The sequence below is a fragment of the Neocloeon triangulifer genome, unplaced genomic scaffold (genome assembly GCF_031216515.1).
Source record: "Neocloeon triangulifer isolate White Clay Creek 2 clone unplaced genomic scaffold, ASM3121651v1 ptg000014l, whole genome shotgun sequence".
NCBI lineage: Eukaryota > Metazoa > Arthropoda > Insecta > Ephemeroptera > Baetidae > Neocloeon > Neocloeon triangulifer.
This window is the reverse complement of record NW_026775556.1, coordinates 29003374-29027293: the sequence shown is the minus strand read 5'-3', so window position 1 is coordinate 29027293 and position 23920 is coordinate 29003374. Positions and strand designations below refer to the sequence as shown.

The window sequence follows — 23920 nt, the reverse complement described above, 5'->3', positions numbered from 1 at the left end:
TGAATTATACATGTAAGCAGTCCCAATAGTAAATAAATTTTATGTCTCAACTCCTTCAGTTTATTTATGCGATTTAAATTGATTCAACATGTTTTTGATGAAAATGTAAGGTGAAAATGTATTGAACGAAAATGCGCTTGAAGGGCATTTTGATCAATAACAATAAAAAATACAATTTAAATAATCGCAAGTAATAAGAAAAGCAACATGAATATACTTCAAACTGCATTTAATAGTTAATTTTCTCAGAAAAGTCAAATAAATTTGTTATTTAAAAAGTTATCGCTATATATGTTCTATCGCTTCATAAGTCAATAAAGATCAATAATAATAATAATAATAATATGGTTTGAAATGATTTGCTTATAGATTCAAATTGTTTAAATATTCAATTAGCAGATGAATGTAACCGCATGATTTCAAGATCCACAAACTCTCTTGTTCAGAAATTCTCTTTAACGAACAACCGCACGCAATCTGCGTTTGATCAGATCAACAACCTAAATAAAAAAAATCACTAAACAGAAAGAAAAGCAATTTGCTCGTCGGCAAATGGAAGCTATTAACCGGCGAGAGTCAATTTTGGGGCCATGATTATCAAAAAGTAATCTGGGCAGATGCGCGGCGGCGGCGGCATTGGCTGTGCGGCGACGGCAAAGCAAATTACCGCAAACTGTTTGTTTTTGCCCAGGGCGATGCGCTAACTATTGGATGATGGCTTTTATCAATATCTTTCCCCCTCGGCTCGTCGTGTGTGTGTATATGTTTTGTATGTGTAATAACAAACACGGTATTATACAGTGTGGTGGCAGCGGCGGCGGCGGCGGGATAGAGCAAAAGCAAATGCACTAGACCCCGCCTTCCTTCTGATCCACAGGGCGGAGCGTTTCGTCATCATCGTCGTGATATAAAAATGAAAAAAGAAAAAAAACCGAGGCTTTTAGTCTTTGCATTCCTGACAGATGGTATCGAATGACCGGCTAGCCAAGCAATAACCAGTTTCTTGTGATGTGAGGAATAAATATATATGAAAAATATGAGATCCGAAAGCGCAGGCCAAGTCACCGCCGCCGCCGCCTTTATAAAGATCTATCCTATAAACTGCTCGGCCCACGGGCAATATCTGCAATATTTCCCATATCTCCATCATTTTTCCTCCTCTCCGCTTTTTTCCCGTCCTTCCTTTCAGCAGTGAATAGAGAGAGAGAGAGGAAAAGAAGAAATCTGCTGCAGCCGGGAGATGAAAAAGCCCTCGAAAGCCAATCTAGCCGGCAGGGGAAAAGTGTCACGCCTCGCCGGATAAATTGTGTCGCCCTGACTGCCGAAGAAACGGTCATCTTCCCGCTTGGATGAGCAAACTTCTCATATCGTTCAATAATATCTTGTCGTCGCCCCGCGCACACACACACGCCGAGCCTCTCAGCCAGCGCCGCGTCTTATACTTCTTCACCCGGCGTTGAAATCATGCGCAAGCTGCACACGTGAAGAGATTTGCCTTTGTGAGTTATAATCTCAATTTCCACGCAAAATCCTCTTCAATCACTAAAGAATGGAGGGTTCGTTACCCCCTGTTGACCCCAGATCTGAAATTTCTCTTACATTTTAAAATTTAGAAAAATTAGTTTGAATAATATATTTTTTTATTGAACTGTCTTGAAATTTAAAAGGAAAATGCAAAAGAGGTAAAAATTTTGATTTATTTTTGTTGACTTCCTTTTCTCAACTTAAAGTTAAATCTTAAATTTTCAATTGAAATTTTCAACTACTTGAATAAAATTAACCAAAAGGTACGTTCAAAATCTTGAAATTAATAGAACAGTTTAAAAAAAGAATAAGAAGAGAAACCAGGTTAATTGAATAATATTTACTGCTTTTAAAAAGTCGTCTTCTTTAAATTAAATTAATTTTTCTGGATTGTTAAAGGCGAAAGTGAAAGCAGTTAGGGTTGTTTGCGTTTATACCGCTGCAGCCATGAATGAAGTCTATAATAAACAAGGGGGTGCTGTTGTATAACAAGCTGGAGATAAATTTAAGAAAGTGCTGTTGCCGTGGAAAGCAAGCAGTGCTGCTGCTGGTCGGGGCAAAAAAGCGCAGCAGCGAGTGTTTTTGATCATTACTCAGCGGTATACAGACATTGAATTATGACGCGCGCCCAGAAAAGATGAATGGGTTGGAGAATAATAAAAGTTGCGTCTATTACAGCTGACGGTAGCAAAAGTTATACCCCCAGAAAGAAAGAGAAAAGAGGGAAAGCGCACGCCAAGAGACCTTTCCCCAGTTGTTCCATAAATAAGGGTTGTGTTGTTTGTTTTGCTGCGCGTGAAACGCGTTTTCGCAAGTAAATAAAATCAAATAGGGTCCTCCATAACCAAATTAAAAATATTGTGGACCCATTTTTGCAACGATGAAATAAAATAGGTAAAGATTTTGATGTTGAACTAACTAAATTCTCAATCAAGCCAAAGGTATGCAACCGAAATGCATAAATTCCATGCAGGTTGCATACCTTCAAATTTTCTTTCAAATAATGCTGTTTCGTGCCACATAATTATAGACATGTAAATAATTAAAATTAATATCCATAAATTAACAAAGATTGAGTAGTTTTATACGAATTTTTTATTATTATCTATATAAAAAATATGTTTGTTTAAAATTTCCCATTGTTTTTTCCAGGAATTCTTGTATCCCTTTGGAATCTCTATATTCGCCAATTTCTGTTTGTGTCCGAACATTTATACAAGTTTTATCGCTCAATAAATTAATGTTAGTGATCCGCGCATTGCAATAAATAAATGGTGGCAACGTAAAATAACTCACTCTCTGCGGGCCTATTCATCTCTCGCCAATACATTTGATCTGCAGATTTACGGCCGTGCGCTAATTCCATTAAATCTTGCACTGTGTGTAGATCGATCATCGATTTACTTGTGCGCAATTTGCTCTATCTCGTCGCATACCTCGCTCCTCTCCGATTACATAAATTTTGTGCCGTGGCCATAAATTTGGCATTTGTTTTTTGTTTCTCATCCCAACCCCGCGTACATAATTTATCGTCCCGATGTGTTATCATAAATCCTGTGCCTCCAAATCCCGGTATTTATTGCATCGACCTTGTCTTATCCTGTCGCTAGAGCTATCTCCGTTTTCATTTTGTGTGGATCCACAATGATAAAAAAAGCTTTGTCTCCTAGAATGGAAGATCTTACTGAAATTGTTTAAGAATTCTGCTATTATAGGATCCACAAAACTTGTGTGTTGTGAGAAAAGTCATTGATGATTAAACTCATGCTTGTAATTTTGTACAAATTCAACTTGATTAAACTTTAAAACTTAAAATATGACAGGTAATTTAACATGTTTATTTTAATATATAATTTATTTGATAAATTTGATAATATATAAAGATTTTTTTTTAAAGATTTTTAAAACTATGTAATTAAAAAAAGCTTTTACTAAAATTAATTAAAAACAAATTTTTAAGCAAATAAATAAATATAATGTAATAATCACTGAAATGAAAACCATTAATGCAGGAGAAATCTGTCTACGAGGTCCACCTTCAACATTTTATTTTAATTTAATTTAATTGCATTCTAAAATAATCTGTTAACCTATTTTATTTTTATAAAATCAGCGAAAAATATAATCAATAATAAACCTATAACAAATTTTTATATGGAAGTGGAAAAATTATAAAAGGATGCAATTTCCTGCTGTGATTCGGGATTATTTCACGAAGAATGGTTTTCATTTGATTGAAAAGAGCGGGCGCGGTACGATATTAAAAAGCAGCAGCGAGCTCGGCGGCGCAGCGTTCGAGGTCGAGTTCACAAACACAAAGGCGAAACTGCCACACCGCAGCGAGCACGACCAGATGAAATGCTGTTTTATTGAAAAGAATGCTGGTGCGCCGGCTCTCTTTTTGCACGGGAAAAGCAGGCAATCACGATGAAAAACATTTTGCCAAGAAGCGAAAAAGGTATACACATGAAAACGATGATGAGGTACATCTGCGTTTTTCATCCCCGGCGCGCACTCTTCATTTTAATAATCTCGGCGCAGGGACAATCGTAATTATTGGAGTGCGACAAGACGACATCATGTCATAATGTAAAAGGGAGTGCGGCATGTATACTCACGTTAAAAAGCAGCAGACTTTGTTTTAAGCCGCAGCAGGAGTCGCTCGTGCATGCTCTTTTCATGCCACAAAATGAGAAAAATGGGAGTTTCTTTTTTACTTAAAATAAAAGCAGCCGCATAATGAGAATATGTATTTTTGCGAGCTCGCTGCTGCTGCTGCTGCTGCACGCGAGGGTTTTTCATTTCGTGTAATGACATTTCAAAAAGGAACGTGCGCCACAAAGAGCCGCAGCCGCTGCTGGAATTCAAGAAAAGGCTCTCAGCGCTTTTGCAGACAAAGGGGTAAAATGCATTATTAAAAATTTACACAAAACTGGACAAATTGCTTTGAGGCTGCTGTCTGTGCAAAACGCGGGCAGGTCGCTTCTCTTATGTCTTTGTGCACCGTCACAAGCGAAAGTTGCTTTATGCGCTCCGACAATTGAAATTTCGCCTCACAAGTCCCCCTAACATTTTCAATCTGCTTTAAAAATCATAGAACCAGAGTTTAAAAGTATAAGTATCTTTTATGAGAATTTAAAACCCAAAGAAACCACTCGGAACGGGAAATAATTTGAATTAGTTCTTATGACTAAACGCCTTTTACGTGGAATTACGTTCTTCTAACTTTTTTACACTGGTTTTGTCTCAGTATCTCGCGTCTCGGAACGTAATTCCACGTAAAAGGCGTTTATAGTCATGACTGTCATAAGAACTAATTCAAACAGTATCTTTTAGTTTAATGTATTGAACGGAAATTTTGATTTCTTTGGAAAAATGCAAGGTCAATGCATCGGCAACAATGAATAATGATTTGATTGTTGTTTGAGCTCTCTGATTGGGTACAAGAAAAGTTGTACCCAATCAGAGAGCTCGACAACAATCCAAATTTTCTGACGAGCGGACCTTGGAAAAATGCAATTTAATTTTTTTAAATAAATAGTTTTGAAAATAAAATTCTGTTTAAAAAAAATCACTTTTTTCATTTATGTATGACTTGGTGCAAGAGAATAAATTAGTTAAATTAACTATCAATTATAATTATACATTCTTTTATCAAAACTAATTGTAAGACCATAATTTGATTCAAATTTTAAAACCTCCATTAACAGAAATGCATTATAAAATTATAAATTTCAAATAATAACAAGACATTTTTTCTCAGTGAACACTAAATTGAGAATGGCTTTACAATTATTTGTCCATTAAACAGCAGAAGAACGCTCCTTTCAATTTGAGTACCTACGATGAATTTGACTGTTTATTTATTTAATTTATTAAAATTTTATGAGTCATAAATCATTTAATTATTACTATTATTATTGCAACTCTAATAATTTGGACTTGGAGGTTTTGGACTATACTAATAGATTTTATCAAATAATTCAGTTATTATAGCTTCAACTTTTAATTTTTCTTTCTTCAATATTAGGAATAATGTGAGGTAAAAGGAAAATAATAGTATATAATGTAATGTGCTAAATCTTAAATATTTTTTCTTTGCTTCTTAATCATTTCCTTTTAACCAATTAACGCATTAATTTGTAAACAAAGCAGTAAATTTCTTTGATTTTCCACAATTTCCACATCACTTCGAAAAAACACCAGACACTTATGTTTTGTCGAGTAATCCGCCATATTGCTTTTCCAACACTCGCACTTGAAAAACATGCACGTTCCAAATCCCACTTTCCAAACACTGATCTATGCGTTGCTGTTTTTTCCGAATTTAATCCTTCTTGTGTTGTTTCACAAAAAACGAGCCGCAGAGCGATGTGTCCGTGTTAGAACCGAGCGCACAACTGAGGTCCCGTTCTGACGAAGTCAACCTTTATAGACAGACTAGTGGATGGTGTATTAAAGCCCCATGGTTAGGGTTTGCTTTATACTGATGTCGAATTTTGTGGCCCACTTAACTGAAAACTTACGCTCATACAAGCAAGAGACTTAGCACGCGCTCCGCCGCCATCGGCCCGGCTGCCTGTCTGTCCTCTTGATGAGGCGCATGTGACTGACTTCCATGGCACGGCCCCCAGCGCCGGCCGAGGCCACCAGGCCGTGAAAACAGCGGCCACCTGATTATATTCGGCGGCCGCATTTCGACCCACAAATTAATGCGAACCAACCAACGGTTAAGACCAAACCAAGCAGCTTCCTTTTCAGCCGAATTATTTGCGGCTTGTTTGTTCAGCGATTCGTCTTCGGGCCGGCCGAGTTGAGCTGATGTTTGCCGCGCTCTTGCATGGCTGCTTATTTATGCTGCCGGGGAGGCAAATTCATCGGAAAATTGGGTTATTGGCTAATTTGCCGAGTAATCGGATGGAGGAATATATTTATGAATGGGTTTAAAACGCTCACAAAGTGGATTTGGAGACGTCTTTGCAACCAAAACACCGGCACTAATATACGTAAACAGGCGAAACGTATCGTAAAATTTCTCACAACTTCTGACGGCAAAATCGTATTTTGCGCATTAAAAGTAAAAATAACACAAGGACCATCTGAATTTTTTGTTTTACTTTTTCTGAGTAATTTGATAATTTTTGGTTTAATCTTGTCATAGGCTATAATTTTGCTTCAATATCATTTAAATAATAATTTTGAATCAAGAATCTAGAATGTTCAAAACTTCCTCATACCGTTGATTTCATCTTTTTAATTATTTTTAATGCTTTCGTGGAAACCAAAGTCATAGGAAAAATTTGTGATTTCACATTTATAAAAAACTTACAAAAGCTTGTTTGATTGTTCAAGCACTCTTGTCCGAATACGTTAAATTCTTTTTTTATTACTTAAGTTTCAGAAATTTGTTTATTGGGTTCAAAAACTGAGGGCAACTTTGCCCCATATTGATGACAAAATAAAAATTTAAAATAAGAGAGAAAGACAACATTAATATTTCTCAATGAATTGCTTTTTCAGCGTTGACTTGAAAAAATTTACATTTCCATTCAAACACAAATTTGGTGGTAGCAAATTACAAAACCTGTAGCTTTGCACTTGGAAACCGTTTTCAGGCACATCAACACTTACAAATGGAGCGAGCAGTTTCATACGGTGCGCTCTAGTCCGCCCTAACAAGTTAACATCGTACATAGTTGTTACAAAATCATTCAAGTATTCCGGGCAATTTTTATACAGAATTTTATACGTTTGCACCAAAATTTTTAATTGATGTCTATCAGCAATTTTTAAAATATCACATTTTTATATAACGGAGATAAATTTTGGCCGATTTTCACATCATAAATACTTTATTAATTAACATTTTAACATATTATAACAACGATTTAAAATATTAAACATTTTCTGTTAATTTAATGATAAGGTTTTTCCAAGAACTTAAAATTTTTTCTAGTTTTATTTATTATTAAGTTTTATTATAGCATAATTATTATACTATAAATAAAATAAGTATGTTAATAACAGACAGATTTCTATTATTATTGTGTGTTTTTCTATTTTATTGGGTCTAAACAATACTAATACTGTTGGCTTTGAAAGCTTACAATTAACGTGGTCTCAAGCAATATGTAATTGCAAATGATATGATTAAGATATTTGGTGGCAAATTTTATAAAAGGACCATTCAATTAACAATTGATAAATTCACAAATGTTGTCAAAGATAGGACTCAAATAATATAAGATGGCATTTAAAAGCAAACAAATGATAAAGACTGTTCTGCTTTTGTTACAGGAATAACAAAAAAAAGCGCGGAAGATGGCAGGAGAGGAGATTGATGAAATCGATTTGGAGCCTTCAAGAGCACGCTGCAGCATTCCGGGCGGTTTTTTCCTGCTGCTCTCTCCCAAAATAAGAGGAAGACGCCGACAAGGACTCCATGATGTGTACCACCAAGAGATAGAGCTGAAGGAGGAAAATCCATCAACAGCTGCCAAAAAAATGCTAAAACGCCGCTCCCCTGCTTATCAGCGCAGGATAGCAAAATGGATAAAGACGAAGGGAAGACGCGACGACGACGAAGATGGTAAAAAGTGCACCTTTCAGGCGAGCTCTCTTTGCAGAAGCACCGGGGCGTGCGTAATTTAGAGCATCATTGAGTCGGCCGAATTCTTTATAATGACGCGCAAAACACGATAATAACCCTTGTCACTTGATCATTATTGCTATCTTTAATAATAACGCGCGCACGTATATGAAAGGAGGGAAGAAACCGTTAAAGCGTGGCGTGGTAAACCGCACGGAGGAGGGTTTATTAATTTTTATTACCTGTCCCGCGAGACCGAATCGGCGCCGCGAGAATAACTCGTCGTGAAAAAAAGAAGGGTCGGAATTTTTTAATGGCCCAGAAATGGAAACGGCCTGCAATTTCAAATCCAATATCCTCTCTAGCTCGCTCAAGAACAATAAGGGGGTGAACGAAAAATTTTGTGTTCAGAGGGGAGATTGCCAGTTTTGTTTTGTTCAACGAAGGGCGCGATGGGGTTGGCCCGGCAGACCCCTTTGCAGGTTTAATAATCGACACAACCACATGCAAAACTAGAATTTGTTTAATACAGTGTCCAATTGCGAGTATATCAAAATTTGAATTGTCAACGAATTTTTTTAATAAAGAATAGAAAAATTAAATTATAATTCCTGCTCAATGTTTTTAGAGTGTGATTTTATTTGGACACCAAATTTTAATACGATTTGAGAAATATTTATTGAAGAATTTTGAATGAAAACCTGTATATTTAAAAAACTGCAGGAGTTTTTGAATGATTTGTTACATTTGGTTTTCATATTAGTTTCTATAGTGAGTAAATTTGAGCAATAAAAATAGGATAGGCTCACCTGTAGTATCAGAAAATTAAATAAAATTATTCATTTTTTTGTTTCAATTTAATATTCCAAATTTACATTCTTAAAAATAAATGAAAACTCAATATGTTTGAAACGATCAATTTTAAACCAAATCCCGCGACGTCAGTTCCACGAAACGACTCAATTAGGGGTGAAAACAGCAGCAGGTCACGTGTTTGCATTAAATAAAGCCAAAAGTCGCGTCCAGACCGCGAAAAGTTGAGCCATTTTCCGGCAGACTGCTCGTTTTATTATAGACGGAAACCACCCCAGCAATTACACAAAATCAGTCCAACAACAAGATTTATGGCGGTGATTATGTTCGATTTCCCCGCTTTTTCTGCTTCGATTGCTTAAATGCACTTTGGTCCAAATAAATACGAGAGAGAAACATGCACGATTCGCCACACTGAAAGCGGGCGAGAGATTTGTCTTGTCGTTACGCACACCTCGCTGCCTTCATTACGCACCCCGCGTGCCACGATTCATTTTGGAAAAGAGCTCTAGAACCACGTGCCGCCGACACGTGTTTACATTAGCGGACGAGCGCAGCCCTTTACTCGCGCAATCTGCACTTTAGTGCATGACAAATTAATTTCGCAGCCAACGCACGCCGAGAGCCGATCCGATTTTCTCGCTCCAAATCTGCCGCTGTCACAATGTTTGCTCAGTCTCGTATCTTTAATTAACGTCATGTCCTATTTAAAAAATATTACAAAACTTAAATTAGTTATTTAACTTTTTAACATAATTTTACTATTAAGCTTCTAATTTTTTTAAATATTAATTTTAAATTTTAACTTATTATTAGATTATTTATATTTATTTATTTTCTATGCCATTCATCGAAATACACAACATCTTGCATCAAGTCAATGCACAAAAATTGAGTAAAACAAGAAAAGATTTTTTATTTTATAAATGAATATTGGTAATATTGGCTTGAACACATAAAGCGATGTAAATATTCATAAATTTTCACACATATTTAAAAGCCATAAAAGGGTGCAAATATTATTAACTCTGTGCCTGAAGCAATTTTTTTTTAAAATGAATAATTATTTCAAGAATCATCTTAAATTTGTTTAAACTCTCAAGTAATTAAATTCTCCTTCCCAATAGATTTGCTGGCAAGTTCTGTGAATAAAACCGGTCTTTTACCATGGAAGATTGAGTGACACTTTATTAGTTTTATTACCTCAAAGTGAAATGGCAATACAAATAAAGTGACAAAAATTACAAAAACAGTTAACACCACGTAACTGACAGAGAGGAGAATAGAAGTGAGGCATCCCAAACGATCTGACCAAATGATGACGACACGGGCATCCAAATAAATGATACATAATAGGAATTTTATCACATATATTTTATTTTTGCTTAAAGCTTTGCATTATATTTATATACACACACTTATGATAGATGATCTAGGTTACAGATAACTAGACGCGTTGAGGATATCCCTAGAGGAAGAATTACAGAATTCCAGGAACGACAGAGCCCCTCAACCGTCTCTTGGAGTTGGACAGCACAAAATCTAGCACGGCCGCCCCTACTTATGAGAAGAAACCGGTATTTGAGTGTAACCGAAGCAGTTGGGGGTGGTATGGATCTTAAAATGCCGTTTGGTGAGAAGCTGTCCAACATAACAAAAATATTATTCTTATGCTTGTGCAGCTTATGTTGGGGGTGTTAACCTAACAGGTATAAATTTGTTACAATTATATAAAGCAGGAGTTATTAATTTATTTTAATTCACGCATGTTAAAATAAATTAGAATTGTGCGTAATTAATGACATGGGTTGTTCAAGGGTAACGGAACTGCGCAGCTGAGCAGTAAACAACCACCATTATTGTCGGTCTTAAAAATAACAAGGGCAAGCAGAAAAGGACAACCGACCACGCACCAAGGGCACAAAAAACAACAGGAAGATATGAGAGTTAATAAATAGCCCGAGCAAAAGAAATCGGGGCGCACTCCTGTTTTAATCTCTGTGTAACCAGTTGTGTAAACTGTTTGTATAATTGTAATTTAATTTATCCACTTTGCAATTTTATATTTTAAAGGAATAAAATATTACTCAATTCATAGTGCAAAAAAAAATTGTGTTGGTCAGTTTCTCACCATACAGCCTTTAATGCCAACAGCTTCGGTTACACATTTCTACCGGTTTCATCTCATGGGGGGGGGGGGGGGCTGTGTGAGACTTTACTGTCAGTACTGGTCCAGGTGATTCAATTCTTCCCTGGCCAGGAACTCCTCTTGGGTGTCCTAGTTTTCAATTCTTCCATAGCGTGCAGACCGTCCTTACCCTTCTTCAGACCGATCTCTTCGGCCCCTATGTCCAGCCGTGGCCCTTCGTTCACTGCCTCTTTCCAATAGCATGAACAGTTGCGCTTGTCGCGGCTAGGCCATGAGTCACATGAGTGGCGTCCAACGTCTTTGGCCGCTTGGTCATCAGGACTCGGGAGGTGTACCAACTGGAGCTCTGTGGTAGGAGAGGCTTCTGCTCACCCTCCGAGCAAGGCTGGACAACACCGAACTCTTTTTCCTTAGAGTTCGGCGTTCGGGCTTTGGCACATCATCTTCTATTCTTTTCTCTGCTTTTTTTATTAGTCACTTTGCCAATAATTAAACACAATACTCAATCTTGTCACAGAAATCCGTCCCGGAGGACCATGTTAGAATTTTTACTTTACTTTAAACTCTCAAGTAATTAAATTCTCTTTCTCAATAAGGTAAGTTCTGTGAATAAAACCAAAGTCTTTTACCATGGAAGATTGAGTGACACTTTATTACCTTAAAGTGAAATTGGCAACACAAATAAAGTGACAAAAATTACAAAAACAGTTAACTGACAGAGAGTAGAATAGAAGTGAGGCCCCGATTCCTTGCGCTCGGGATATTTATTGGCAACATATTTCCTGTTGTTGCGTCCTCTTGCCGCGCGGTCGGGCGTCCTGTGCCCTTGCATACAAAGTCCGACATCCCTGTGGTTGTTTACTTCATTTCAGTACCATTTCCTTCGTACTTGAAATAACTCACAATGTCATTATTACCGCGAATTATTAATTTATTTAATCGCGTCTTTAAATAAATTAATAAGGTCATTATGTAACTATGTCATTTTACCTGCGATGTTAACAAATTCGTACTAATAAACATTACATGAATTAAATAATTAGGTAAAAATAAGAAGTTAATAAAATATAACCACTGCCTTAGCATTTTGTAAATTGTTTTAAATGCTCTTTGCAGAAACTAATTTTTACCTTAATTCTGGTTTTCATCTATTTTTTTCTGTGACCTAAATAAAAGGATTTTATGGCAGTAATTATCAAAATTAATTCAATCTTGCAGATTTTGCTGGAAAAATAAGAGATAAATTTGATCCCGTCCTAGCTAAATTTTACATATGCAGCATCCATTTCTATCTTCAAGCCTTTTCAATTGTCATTTAAATATTATGCTATGCTTATATTTCTAATAATTCATTTCAAGAAAAATAAAATTTACTCACTCATTCATTTGTTTTTAAATTTCCTAATAATTAAGCACTTATAATATTTATTTCTCCCTCTTTTTTTCTAATCTATACAGTCTTTGTTAATAATGAGGCCACAGCGTCTCACGCGCGAGTGCTTCGAGACAATTGATGGGCCACCTGCTCGCCTCGCGCGTCGCGCCGGTGGCCTACCCTCGGATCACCACAGGGGACTCTGGTGGAAATCTGGTTTCCTGGCGACGGGGCAGGAAGAAAATTAAATTCTCGACGGTCTTGTGTGCCTCGGCGGCCGCCGGCATTGTTTTGAATAATAACCCGGGTGCGAGCTCTTGAGCTCGAGTGGCCACTTCACAGGCAGTGTAACAAATTGCAATCGCAGCTGATTGCACATCAAACAGCAATAAGTGTCGCGAGCGCGTAATTTATTGCTCGGGGGTCGCGCGCGCGGCCAAGTGTTTGTGCTTTTTACTCGATGCCCGCCAAACAGACTGCTTGACTCGCTGCGAGGTGATTAATTACACTTCCAAATAAATGCGCTATTTGGCTGCAATTTTGGCTTGAGTGGCCCCTTCAGAGAAGTGCCTCAACAGTGAGTCACTGTGTCCTTAATTTGGAATAAAGTCAGTGTGCAAATTACGCAGAAGAAAAAAAAGATTATTTACAAATATCTACAAAAAATTTGTTAGAAAAGCTAATTGAAAAAATATCGATTTTAAAGTTTTTTTTTTTAATTTTACTTCTGAAAAACAATGAAGTTCAATATTGAGTGATATTCTTATTAATGTACTGAAAACTGAAAAAAAAAATGTTAAGAAAGAATTGGATTTCGATTGGGGAAGGTCAATATTTGGTATTTTAGGTGTTAGACAGAAGCTTACTGAAGAATTTTCTGTTAAAATTTGTAGTGTTTGTTTTTATTTTTGCTTGTGCTGCAAAAGAAAATAAAAAAGATTTTTTAATTTTTTATTAATTGATTTAAAATGAAAACATTTCTACAATTAATAAGAATTTCCCTATTCAATATACATAATACATAATAAAAAATAATAATCGAGATTTCATAAAAACATCTCTATAAATTTTTTTTACAATTTCCATGAATTTTCAGACAAGTCAATTAAAATGCTGAAATTTAAGTGTCTTGGTTCAATTCTGTTTTCGCTTTAATTCAGTTTCATGTACAAAAAATTCCTTTGGAAGTAGAATAATTAATAGGCTCGTGCATTTTAGTCAATTTATAAGAGTCAAAAATTCGACTATATTTTTAGTTGATTTTACAGAAATTTAGTCGCCTTTTTAGCTGATTTTTGTCAAAATAGAACGTTGGTTTTAGTCGATTTTTTTAATCGGATTTATTGAGCCTTAAAATACATGAAAATATTATTTTCATCGATTTTTTTTGGATTGCATTAATAGATCTCCATTTTTGGAAGCATAAATAATATTTTATCACCCATTTTTCATCATTTTTAAATAATTTCCTAGCTAGCAATTATGCAGAACTTCGTGATTTTATGATACGTTATACAGAAAGGATACAATTGCAAAAACCATTGAATTTTCGCAATATTTTGAAGATTGTTGAACATGATAATTTAATTAAATGCGAGTTTTGTTTGATATTTGGGAACAAAATTTATATTTTGTCGTGAAATTTTAATTATGATGTTCTAAAAATGCTCAAAAACATTTTTTTCCACTATTGAAAAATTATGAATTTTTCATCCATCACATATTTTCTTCCTTTTTTGTAATTGAAGATGAAAAATAGCTATATTTAGTGCTAATGTCAGTCGCTTGAAATAAAATCTGTTTGATAAATAAGTTTTTTAAATTTAACTTTTCAAAAAATTTTTGTAAAATTTTGCGGAAATTTTGTTTCAAAGTGTGGAAAAACCTATTTTTGCTTAATAAGTTGAAAAAGTCTGTCATTTTAGTCTGCTTTAGTCGGTTTTAAATAAAGGTGCTAACCATAATAAAATCACTTGATTCGTTCCGAGCGATGTAGAAAAAAAGTTGATCGACTAAAAAACACGAGCCTAAATAATTAAAAAAAGAAAAAATTGGAATTAAAATATTCATAGTCGAGGTTGATATAAATAATCATATTGGAGGTGAAATTCCCGCTATTTACTGCTCTGGTGAAGAGATAAGAAAATCCGAATTCATCCCTCAACTTTGACGAGATGTTTATCTCTCATCTGTCACTCACACACTCGACTTCAACAATTCCCACTCTCGTTCTCATCTCTCGTCATGTACGGCGGCAAAAGCTAAAAGCCCGGCTGGCGCTCTCTACGCAAATTGAATTACTCTAGAATGCGCGCGCGAGAGAGAAAATAATATATAATGCCGAATTATCGTCTCGCGTCATCAGCATGCAAAACAAATCATCAAACAATGTGCTATCCGAAGCTCGGCGCTTTTCATTCATCGCCCGATGCAAATTTACATACAAATCGAATTAGTTCCCTCTCTTTCGTGTTCGCACAGACACGACGTTAGCATCATCTCTTCGCGTGTGACACTCGCGCTATAAATAATAATAAATTAAAGCGAGCCCTCATATCTGTGGCACGATGCATTAGTTTTATAAATGAGCGAGTCAAGTGCGCGCGATCATAGATGACACCACAACATCAACACTAATACCAACGATGAATATGAATTTCATCGTTTGGGGCTTGTTTCTTTCTGTTTTTAAATTTCATTCACCATTACAAACGATTCTTTTTATTTTGGAATGATTTTTTCAACTACCAAATTAACTATTTTCGATTCTAGGTTCAGGTGATTTTTTAGAAATTATAGTATCAAATCATAATATTTTCTAATTAGTCCAAACGGGTTGAGGCTAAAGTTAGTCTGATATTACTCAAAATCAATAGTCAGAGTAGTCATGGGATCAAATTTATATAAATACCTGAAATAACATTGATGCGCAATATTTTGCAGCTTTCTTAAAGTTTTTTCATATAACGTAAACCAACCAGATTACTTATAATTATTATTAATTTTTTTTAAAATTAATTTATTTAATAAAATGGAAAAAGAGTAACAATATTATATTAAATAAAAATCTTAAATAAAATGGTGTAAAATTTTTTACCAGACTTTTATTTATTATAAATTTTGTAGATTTTAATGATTTTTGTTACTAGGATTTTAACCAAAAAGATCTTAATGGACCTTTTTTCACCAAAATACTTTGAGGTTTGAAAATGTTCTTTTCACTCATACGTTTTGAAAAATTTAATTATTTTCACTCTGTAATCAGTTTGTAAATATCGTTAGCTACAAACTTCAGGCAAATTGTTTCAGTAATTAACTTTTCAATTAAAGAAAAGAGGAGTGCCTTGTCTTTGAAAATCAGTGACGGCATAAATATTGGAACGAAAATAAAATTGAAATACTCTTAATTTAGACGCTTTCATTCTATAAATTTTGCAAAACTGGAAAAAAAAATAATAAAGCTTTAAATACTTTTGTGAGACATACTTTTTAAAAGAAATGGAATGATTGTAAATGGTGCTTTTTGCTAAATTGCGGCTTACAAGGTAAGCTATTGAGATGACACACGCCGATTTTATTGAAAGTTGGTATGTAACCCTTGAGTGTTCTGAAATGGCTATCAAAAGTTGCCCAATTTCACAAGGGAGGATAGTTTTCATTAAAACGCTTGTTAAAAACGATCAAATGTAGGCAAAAAAAAAGCTTTCTCTGTTATATATGTTGCCTACATCTGATTTCTCCAATGTAATTAAAATTACATGGAGTTTAAATGGCAAAAAATTAATGGCCGTTCTGGGGTACCAATGGGTAGTGGAAGTTTTACACCAATTTTCATCAAAATCGGGGTATGTCATCTTGATAGCATACCTTGTTAGGTCTTCCTTATTTTTTTTTAATGAAAGATCAAACTATTGCTGGTTGACCCTAAAATGACATAGTTGAATTAACAATAATGTCAGCTATACTATCAAATTTAATGTTTTCCTTCCAAATGAATGTATTTCTCTGTCTCTCAATAATAAATTATAAACAATCATAAATAATAGACAGACCCAAAAAAAAAAAAAAAAAAAAAAAAAAAAAACATTGAGTGGCGCCTTCTGCGCCACTAAAAAGGGCACAGGCCGACAAGACCTTGTCTTGGCCAGACCCTAAAAAAAAGTTTTTTGCAACAATTTCGACCATCAAACAAATAGTAAAAGTTATGAATAAAAAAAATGTATTGAACTGCCTGGCTGGATAAAATCTGGCCTGGCTCAGTGACTGGCGCTCATCAGCAGGTGAATATCGAGCACACCCCTAATCAGAAGCAATCACTCGCGAGTTAACCGCTTGCTCTGTCATCAAACTCTCCGGCGCTCTCTCAATTACAGCAAGGTAATGAGCTCGCCGCTAGATATAGATCGGGGGTGGTTCGCTGCTGGGGGATGAAGTACATCGTGCGTGTCTATGGCAACACGTGATGGAGTGTTCTTTTTTCCCGCGCGCCTGCATGCAGTGTTTTTGTGAGGCGAGAATCAAAATGAAATTCACAGCTGCAAAAGACTCAACACCCACCGCTGCATGTTACATCAAAGTCAGCGAGGCGAAAACTTTTCCTTTCCCTCCTAACGTGATTACCAATCATTCTTCGGCCTTAATCCGCATTCTCCTCTCACAGCCGCTTTTTATTATTGCCGCGTCCGCCTAATCCCTTCGCCGCCTATTTTGTTTATTATTGAAGCGCGCGGCCCTAGGATTTTCTGCATGTGAAGCGCGACGGCACCCTTTTCGGTCATGGATATGGGGTGCAATTAACAATAATGAAGAGGACGCGAATAATTGGTCGCAGCTGGAGTTCTCTCTCTCTATGCGCCCGATCATCTCCTTCGCTTGAGTAGGTCGTGCTAAAAGTGGTTGATTTTGTTCATACTTCATAAAAAAAGCTTCCATTTAAAGAAAATTATAACCTTAAATTGCATTTTATTATTACTTTGATAGGTCTACACGAAGAATTTATCCAAGGGAAATTTCAAAACAAAATAATTGCATTATTTGAATGGTATTTCTACGTTTTTTTTTATAAACAATTTGGTCTTATGAATTATGTAGTTTGTAATATTTTGGTAATCATTTAATCAATTGAGCATACAAGTGACTCCAGTATATTGGAAATGGTTTCCGCAACTACCATAGTTATGATTGATGATAGGTTGATGCATTAAATAAAAAAAGAAAAAAAAATCAGAAATAATTTATAGCAAAAGTTCATAGAAAGCAATATTATTTTAAATATCTGAAAAGGCACGCAAGAAGATATTGTCTCTTAAAAGTGAATAATTAAATAATATTATACGAATCAATAAAAAGATAATATATTAATAATTGTTTATGTTATAATAAAAAAAATGTAAAAATTGCAATTAACATAAAACTTAAATTTAAGTTGTTTTAAAGATCCCCTCCGGTCAAGTGTATTGCTCTCTATTCTGAAAGATTGCTAAATTTCGGGTATATCTTTTGAAAACACTATTTGAAAATTCCAAACCGTTGCGTCTCAGTCAAAAGAAAACCTAATTATGAGTGATTCGCGCGAAAAACGTGTGAGAATTGAGTAGCCAATCAGATTCATCAGTTTGTTCCAAAAACTACAGAATTTGGTCACATTGGCGCTGCGATCGCTGATTTTGCCAAGTTTTCTGCAGCGCCATGGGGCATCAGTGGCAAAATCAGCGATCGCAGCGCCAATGTGACCAAATTCTGTAATTTTTTGAACAAACTGATGGATCTGATTGGCTTCTCAATTCTCACATGTTTTTCGCGCGAATCACTCGTATTTAGGTTTTCTTTTGATTGAGATGAGACGCAACGGTTTGTAATTTTCAAATAGTGTTTTCACAAGATACACTCGAAATTTAGCAATCTTTCAGAATAAAGAGAAATACAAATGACCGGAGTGGGTCTTTAAAAGTTCTTGCCTGACTTTCCACTTTTTTAAGCATTTTCTGCAATTTAGATAAGACAAGGCAATTCTAAACATTCGGCTTGGAAAGGGCAAAAGTTTGTCAACCCTGCGGAGAGTGGGCGTCCTCGGCAGGGGGTGGGTGGCAATTGCAGCGGCCAATTTAATGACGTGGGCAATTAAGTGGCGCGCATTATTACGGTGGCACGACAGCTCTCTTCGCTTTCTTTCTTTCTTTCTTCCTCTCCCCCAGCAGGATCTGTCGCTCAGCTCGTTCGTCGGGTCCAGGGAGGCGGAAACGGAGGAAAAGATAAAAGAAGATGGAACGCAATTACCGGTGTGCAGACACGAGACGACACACAATTTAGTGGCAATAAAAAGGGATATTAGTTAGGGGTGGGTGGTGACGACAAAGTCCTCTCGCCGAAATGAGACAATTTTCTTTCGCCAACCAAGAACGAATGCCCAAAAATGTCATTAATTTTGCTACTTCAAAAGAATAGAAATATAATTTTTGCTTTTATATTATGATAAAAAGAGGACAAAATTCCTTGATGTCTATACAAAATTTTTGTGTATTTTAGAAAATCTGTTAAATTTGGGTTTTAAAATGAAACAAGAAAGCCGATTTCCGCTTCAATGTTGCTACATTTATTCTCATATTCCATAATAATAATATCATGATAATATAGAGTAATATGATTGAATACAATAAAGAGTGAAGAGTATCCAACAAATTATATATCATCATTTTTTTTTTTTTTATCAATATTGCATTCTTGCGCGCGTTATTCGTCAAATGCAAAACTTTCATCACAACCAGTCTGCCCTAAAGAAATCGGAACAAATTTCTCTGCTCAAATATATATTCAATTTCGAATTGTAATCAACCGATCGATTTCATCCTGAAGAGGTTTTACACAACAATATTTACATACACCTCGGAATCTTATTGCACTCACAAAACAGAAGGAAGAGGTACATTAAGATACGGGTCTCTTTCCAATCTCTTGCACTTTGATTTCTTTTAATCTGATCACGTTTTTGTTTTCCTTTTGAGTACAAGGGTATACATTATTTACAGGCTTGGTATTTAAATTTAGCTTCCAGCACGATATATTTCAATCAGATAAAATAGATGTATCTTACAAGTGGTGTATGCGTGAGTTTGTGTGCTGAGAATAATAATTTTACAAGTGATGAGTTTTTGCCTTAATAGTTTTATATTATATTGCATAATATAAGCAAGCACCGCTGCGTATTTTAGATTTGTTGTTTAATTTTAAATGACTCGTCAAAAAGGAGGAAGTGACAATCGAGTGCTAAATTTAATTATTGATCAATATAAGAAATGGTTATAAGCTACACTGTAATAATTTATATATATATATACGCAATTATATACTTTTGCAATGGGAAAATCATTATTTATATATAAATCTTGGACCAATTAACCTGGCCAAGGTGACTGGCCTCGCGACTTTTGACTTATGTAATAAGCGAATCAATGAATGAGCGACTCCTCTCAAAAATTTATTCACGACTAGAATATTTTATTTTATTCATATGGCAATTTATTCCTGTGACTCATTTATATGCGTGGATTATTACACTATTTATTGGAAAAAAATCGGTTGATTTATTTGTGCAGAACTTATCGGCTTAAAACGTGGGAAGAACTGATTGGGTTCTTTTCGAACTAAATGCGTATAATAAATCACTGAACGACTTCTTCTTTGACATTAAGGTACACTGACACACAACTACTTACGTAGACAATGTTCAAATATGGAATTCTTTTGTTGCACATTATTTGGAATCGAGTAGAGTTTTAAACACACAAGGTTGAGGGAAAGCATCAGAAGGTTACGCGGACTTACAAAACACTTAACTTTTGTTGGTCCGAAAGCTATAATTTCCAATTTTTTTTCCTTTCAACAACAACACATGATATGAAAATTCATTTGTAATTTAACAATCATTAGGACACACCGATCAGCACAATGGAGACACAAAAGGTTGGCGGTATTTATTTCCACCAGTGGAAATATTTTCGGAAGTAAAGCACTTTATTTATTTTCTCTCTGCGAAAAAAAAACTCAAAATTCACCAAGCAAACATCGATATGGTCCTTTTTTTCGTATACCAATCAGATTTAAGACTTCCTTTTCCAGTCCCGAGTTAAATTGAAATAATTTTAAAATGAATTAGTGCCATATCAATTTTGCCCGTCTTGCAGATAAAATGAAATTAAAACGGTGTGAATTTTCGGTAGTAAATGTATGAAAGTTTGTGCAAATCTTTCTCAATTTCTGGTTGGCCTGAGAATAAAATAACAGAATGATTGTCCATTCCATTATATTGGCCACCTAATGTGGTTTGTACGAATATTTATGCTTTTCACTTTTTCCCCATCATTAATCATTCCATGGAGGTAGAAACACACCCTTAACGATTACACGACACCGTCCGAAGATGAAAGCCTCGATTTTGTCATTGAGCAAAAAACCAAAACTTGCGTCGTTGAATCTCCTTAAGTAGGCCCGTATTTATCATTAAACTTTTCCCAATTATATTTTAGAATCACTCGGCCCGATTTTCAGCCAATCGAGAGCAAATTTAACTATGATGAGCGTGAGTGAGTGCGCGTGAGTAAAAAATTAAAAATAATAAGGAACGATCAGATTTCCGTTGAAGTCTCTCTTACTTGTGCTTCTTAAAGATCACATGTCCTCCGTAAACACTATTGGCGGCCTCGACGTCGTCCCCGAGGTCACCTCGTCCGGCCGAATGACCCCGTTGATCGAGTGCGACCGCGTGTGGCTGTTGACTGAGTGGCCGTTGCCTTCGGGGCCCAGTTTGTGGCTCTTGATTTGGTGCTCTGACTGCGACCGGGTGTGTCCTGGCTTGGCGCCGCCGTTGCCCCCGGTGAACTGCTCCCGAAGGGCCATTTGGTACGCGACCTCGAACGCCTGCCCCAACGTCAGAATTATCTGCGACGCTAGGTCCTGGAATTCCAAAAGCGAAACATATTAACTTCAAATTTCCTCTTCTATTTCAAGACTACTTATTTTCAGGACCAATCCAATTTCTTTTAATTTTTTCTGCTTAAAAATAGTGATTATGATGCTCATTATTAGAAACTTGACTCAAGAGAATTAATTAATTAATTACTTAGTTTGTTGTCTTTGAAAATCCTAATTTTATAGAAAAAAAATGTTTGAATTTCCATGATCCATTGATAAATTTCTTTCAATTGAAATTTGATCTAAATTTGCTACTTATTTAAGAAAAAAAAAAAATAATTAATTTAAGCTGTATGAACCTGGAAATGAATAGATCGGGCTTTTTCCTCGTTACAGAAAATTGAAACAAACGAGGAAAAGGCCCGATCCATTTATTTTCCATGACCATCTCCTCGAGTGTCAACTTCTTCAAACTGTATGAAAATCTCTACTTGATTTTTTTTCATTTATTTTTAGAAAAATGACGTTCTGATAAAATTAATATTTAATAATTGGCTTTTATATAAATTAATCAACAAATGAGTAGCATGATAGATTTTTAAGTGCTTGTGATATTGTTCTCTTTTTTTATACGATAGTGTGGGTTTACCGCAGCGGCCGAGTCTCTTTTAGAAGAGATCTGCTAGTTGTAAACACTTTCTTCCCTTTTTCCAATTTAAATTTTTTTGTATTGACCGAGAAGAATAAAAAAAATAATAATAATAGCAATTGAAATTAGATGAAAGAAAAAAAACAAAACATTTTGCATTTTGATGATTGGCTTTACGGCAAGTTTTTTGGTCTAAAGATTCTAGGCATTACTATTTATAAAAATACTCTCATAATATTTCAATACGTAAATTTTAATATACTTATAATGTGATTAATAATATAGCTGAGGTTAAAATGCAGAAAAATACTTTGTTAAAAAAATATTGTATAAAATAAAATTATTGTTTTATTTTAACAAAAATAATAAAAATTAAAACAAAAAATATTAAGCATGTAGGGTTTTTTAATTTGAAATTAAATCATTTAAGGACTCTTTATTGACATAGTCAAATCAAGTCTTTACAACAATGGTGATTAAAATTTCCAATTGTCTTTCAACAATCGCAAAAATCTGTTTATATTGTTGTAAGGACTTGATTTGACTATGTCAATAAGAAGTCCTTAAAACGTTCTAGTTGATTTTACTCATTTCAGGGTAAAATGGTAGTAAAAATCAATTTTAAATGCTAAATATCTAAAAACATGATAATTTCTATCAAAACAAGTTTCTAGGTAGCTACACTACAAAACGATCAATTAAAGACATGCGTATATTTATCATTCTTACCATGGTTTTGACGCAGAACACGTGGCAGTAATGGTCTTTGGTGCTGTGGTCCTTGGTGATGTAGGCGAAATGTGTCAAGTCATCCGCGTCCTGACAGGCGCAGTGGATATTCCTGATCTCGTGTTCGCATACCAGCTCCTGGTAAAAGCCGGACAGAGAAAAAAACAAACAAACATGATCAATCGATCGGGCGTGACTTTCTTTTTCGCCTTCTTACTTTTGATTCCGCCTCGAGGAACTGGACGCCGCGGTACGAGATCGAGAGAAAGACTTCTGGCGGTTTGTTGTCGCGGGTGACCATCGACTTTTTCAGCTTGTGGATCGACTTTTTCGTTGACTCGGTGCCCAACAACTGCTTCACAAGTGTTGAACCCAAGTACTGTCAACACAAAAACCGCAAATTTAAAAATTACACTAAAAAAAATACACTTAAAACCATTTTGCTGGTGGTGGTGCAGTTTTGTCTCAAAATTCATTTTTTTTTCACCAAAAAAATGATTTCTTAATAAAATGGTCATAAAAATTTTACAAAAGAACACAATAATAAAAAATTATATATAAAATTGAAGATAATTAATATAAATATTGAGTACATTTTTTTAATAAAAACAATTTTTTTTTTTTTTACAAGAAGGTAAAGTTTTTCATTTTCATTAAACTTGAAATGGAAATACTTTTCAATTTAAAATATAGACATAAAAATCACATTGGGACTCACCAGTGCTGAGTAAGTAACGAATCCGTTGACGAGGGCGTATGGGGCGTGTCTCCAGTGGGTGGTCAGGGTCGAGGGCACCCCGACCAGCAGCTCGTTGGGGTCCCTGATGGTCAGTTCCCTGGAGTCGTTGATGGCCTGCTGCTCTTTGGCCTCTTCACTGGCCTCCTTGGCCTCCTTGGCAGCGGGTTCGGCGGCCGTGCCGTTGGCGGCGGGGACCCTGGGAGCGGCGACCGGGGGCGGAGGGGCGGGTCGCGACTTCTTGCTGTGCCGGAGGGTGCCTGTGTTGCTTGTGGTGCCGCCGGGCGTCTCCTCCGGGGGCTAATTACAGAAACAAGTAGCGCGGAATCAATTGCAATTCACCGCAGATTGGAATTGGAATGTGAACGAGAGAGAAACAGACAGAGACGCGCACGATATTCAATTATTGATCCCTATGGGGGGAAAATCGTACCCAACGGGGGGCCATT

General features: G+C 35.6%; 1 protein-coding gene across 1 annotated transcript in view; it reads right to left on the bottom strand.

The window, feature by feature from the left end:
* Positions 1 to 19137: 19137 nt before the first annotated feature.
* LOC132201952 (ankyrin repeat and SAM domain-containing protein 1A-like) overlaps positions 19138 to 23920 on the bottom strand; it is a 66356-nt gene continuing 61573 nt past the window's right edge. Inside the window, exons 14-17 of the mRNA XM_059628522.1 lie at positions 23454 to 23771; positions 22953 to 23114; positions 22736 to 22873; positions 19138 to 21399 (exon numbers count right to left, since the gene is read on the bottom strand). Coding sequence (XP_059484505.1) covers positions 21115 to 21399; positions 22736 to 22873; positions 22953 to 23114; positions 23454 to 23771 — 903 coding nt within the window. The 3' untranslated portion in view covers positions 19138 to 21114. The remainder of the gene's footprint in view (positions 21400 to 22735; positions 22874 to 22952; positions 23115 to 23453; positions 23772 to 23920) is intronic.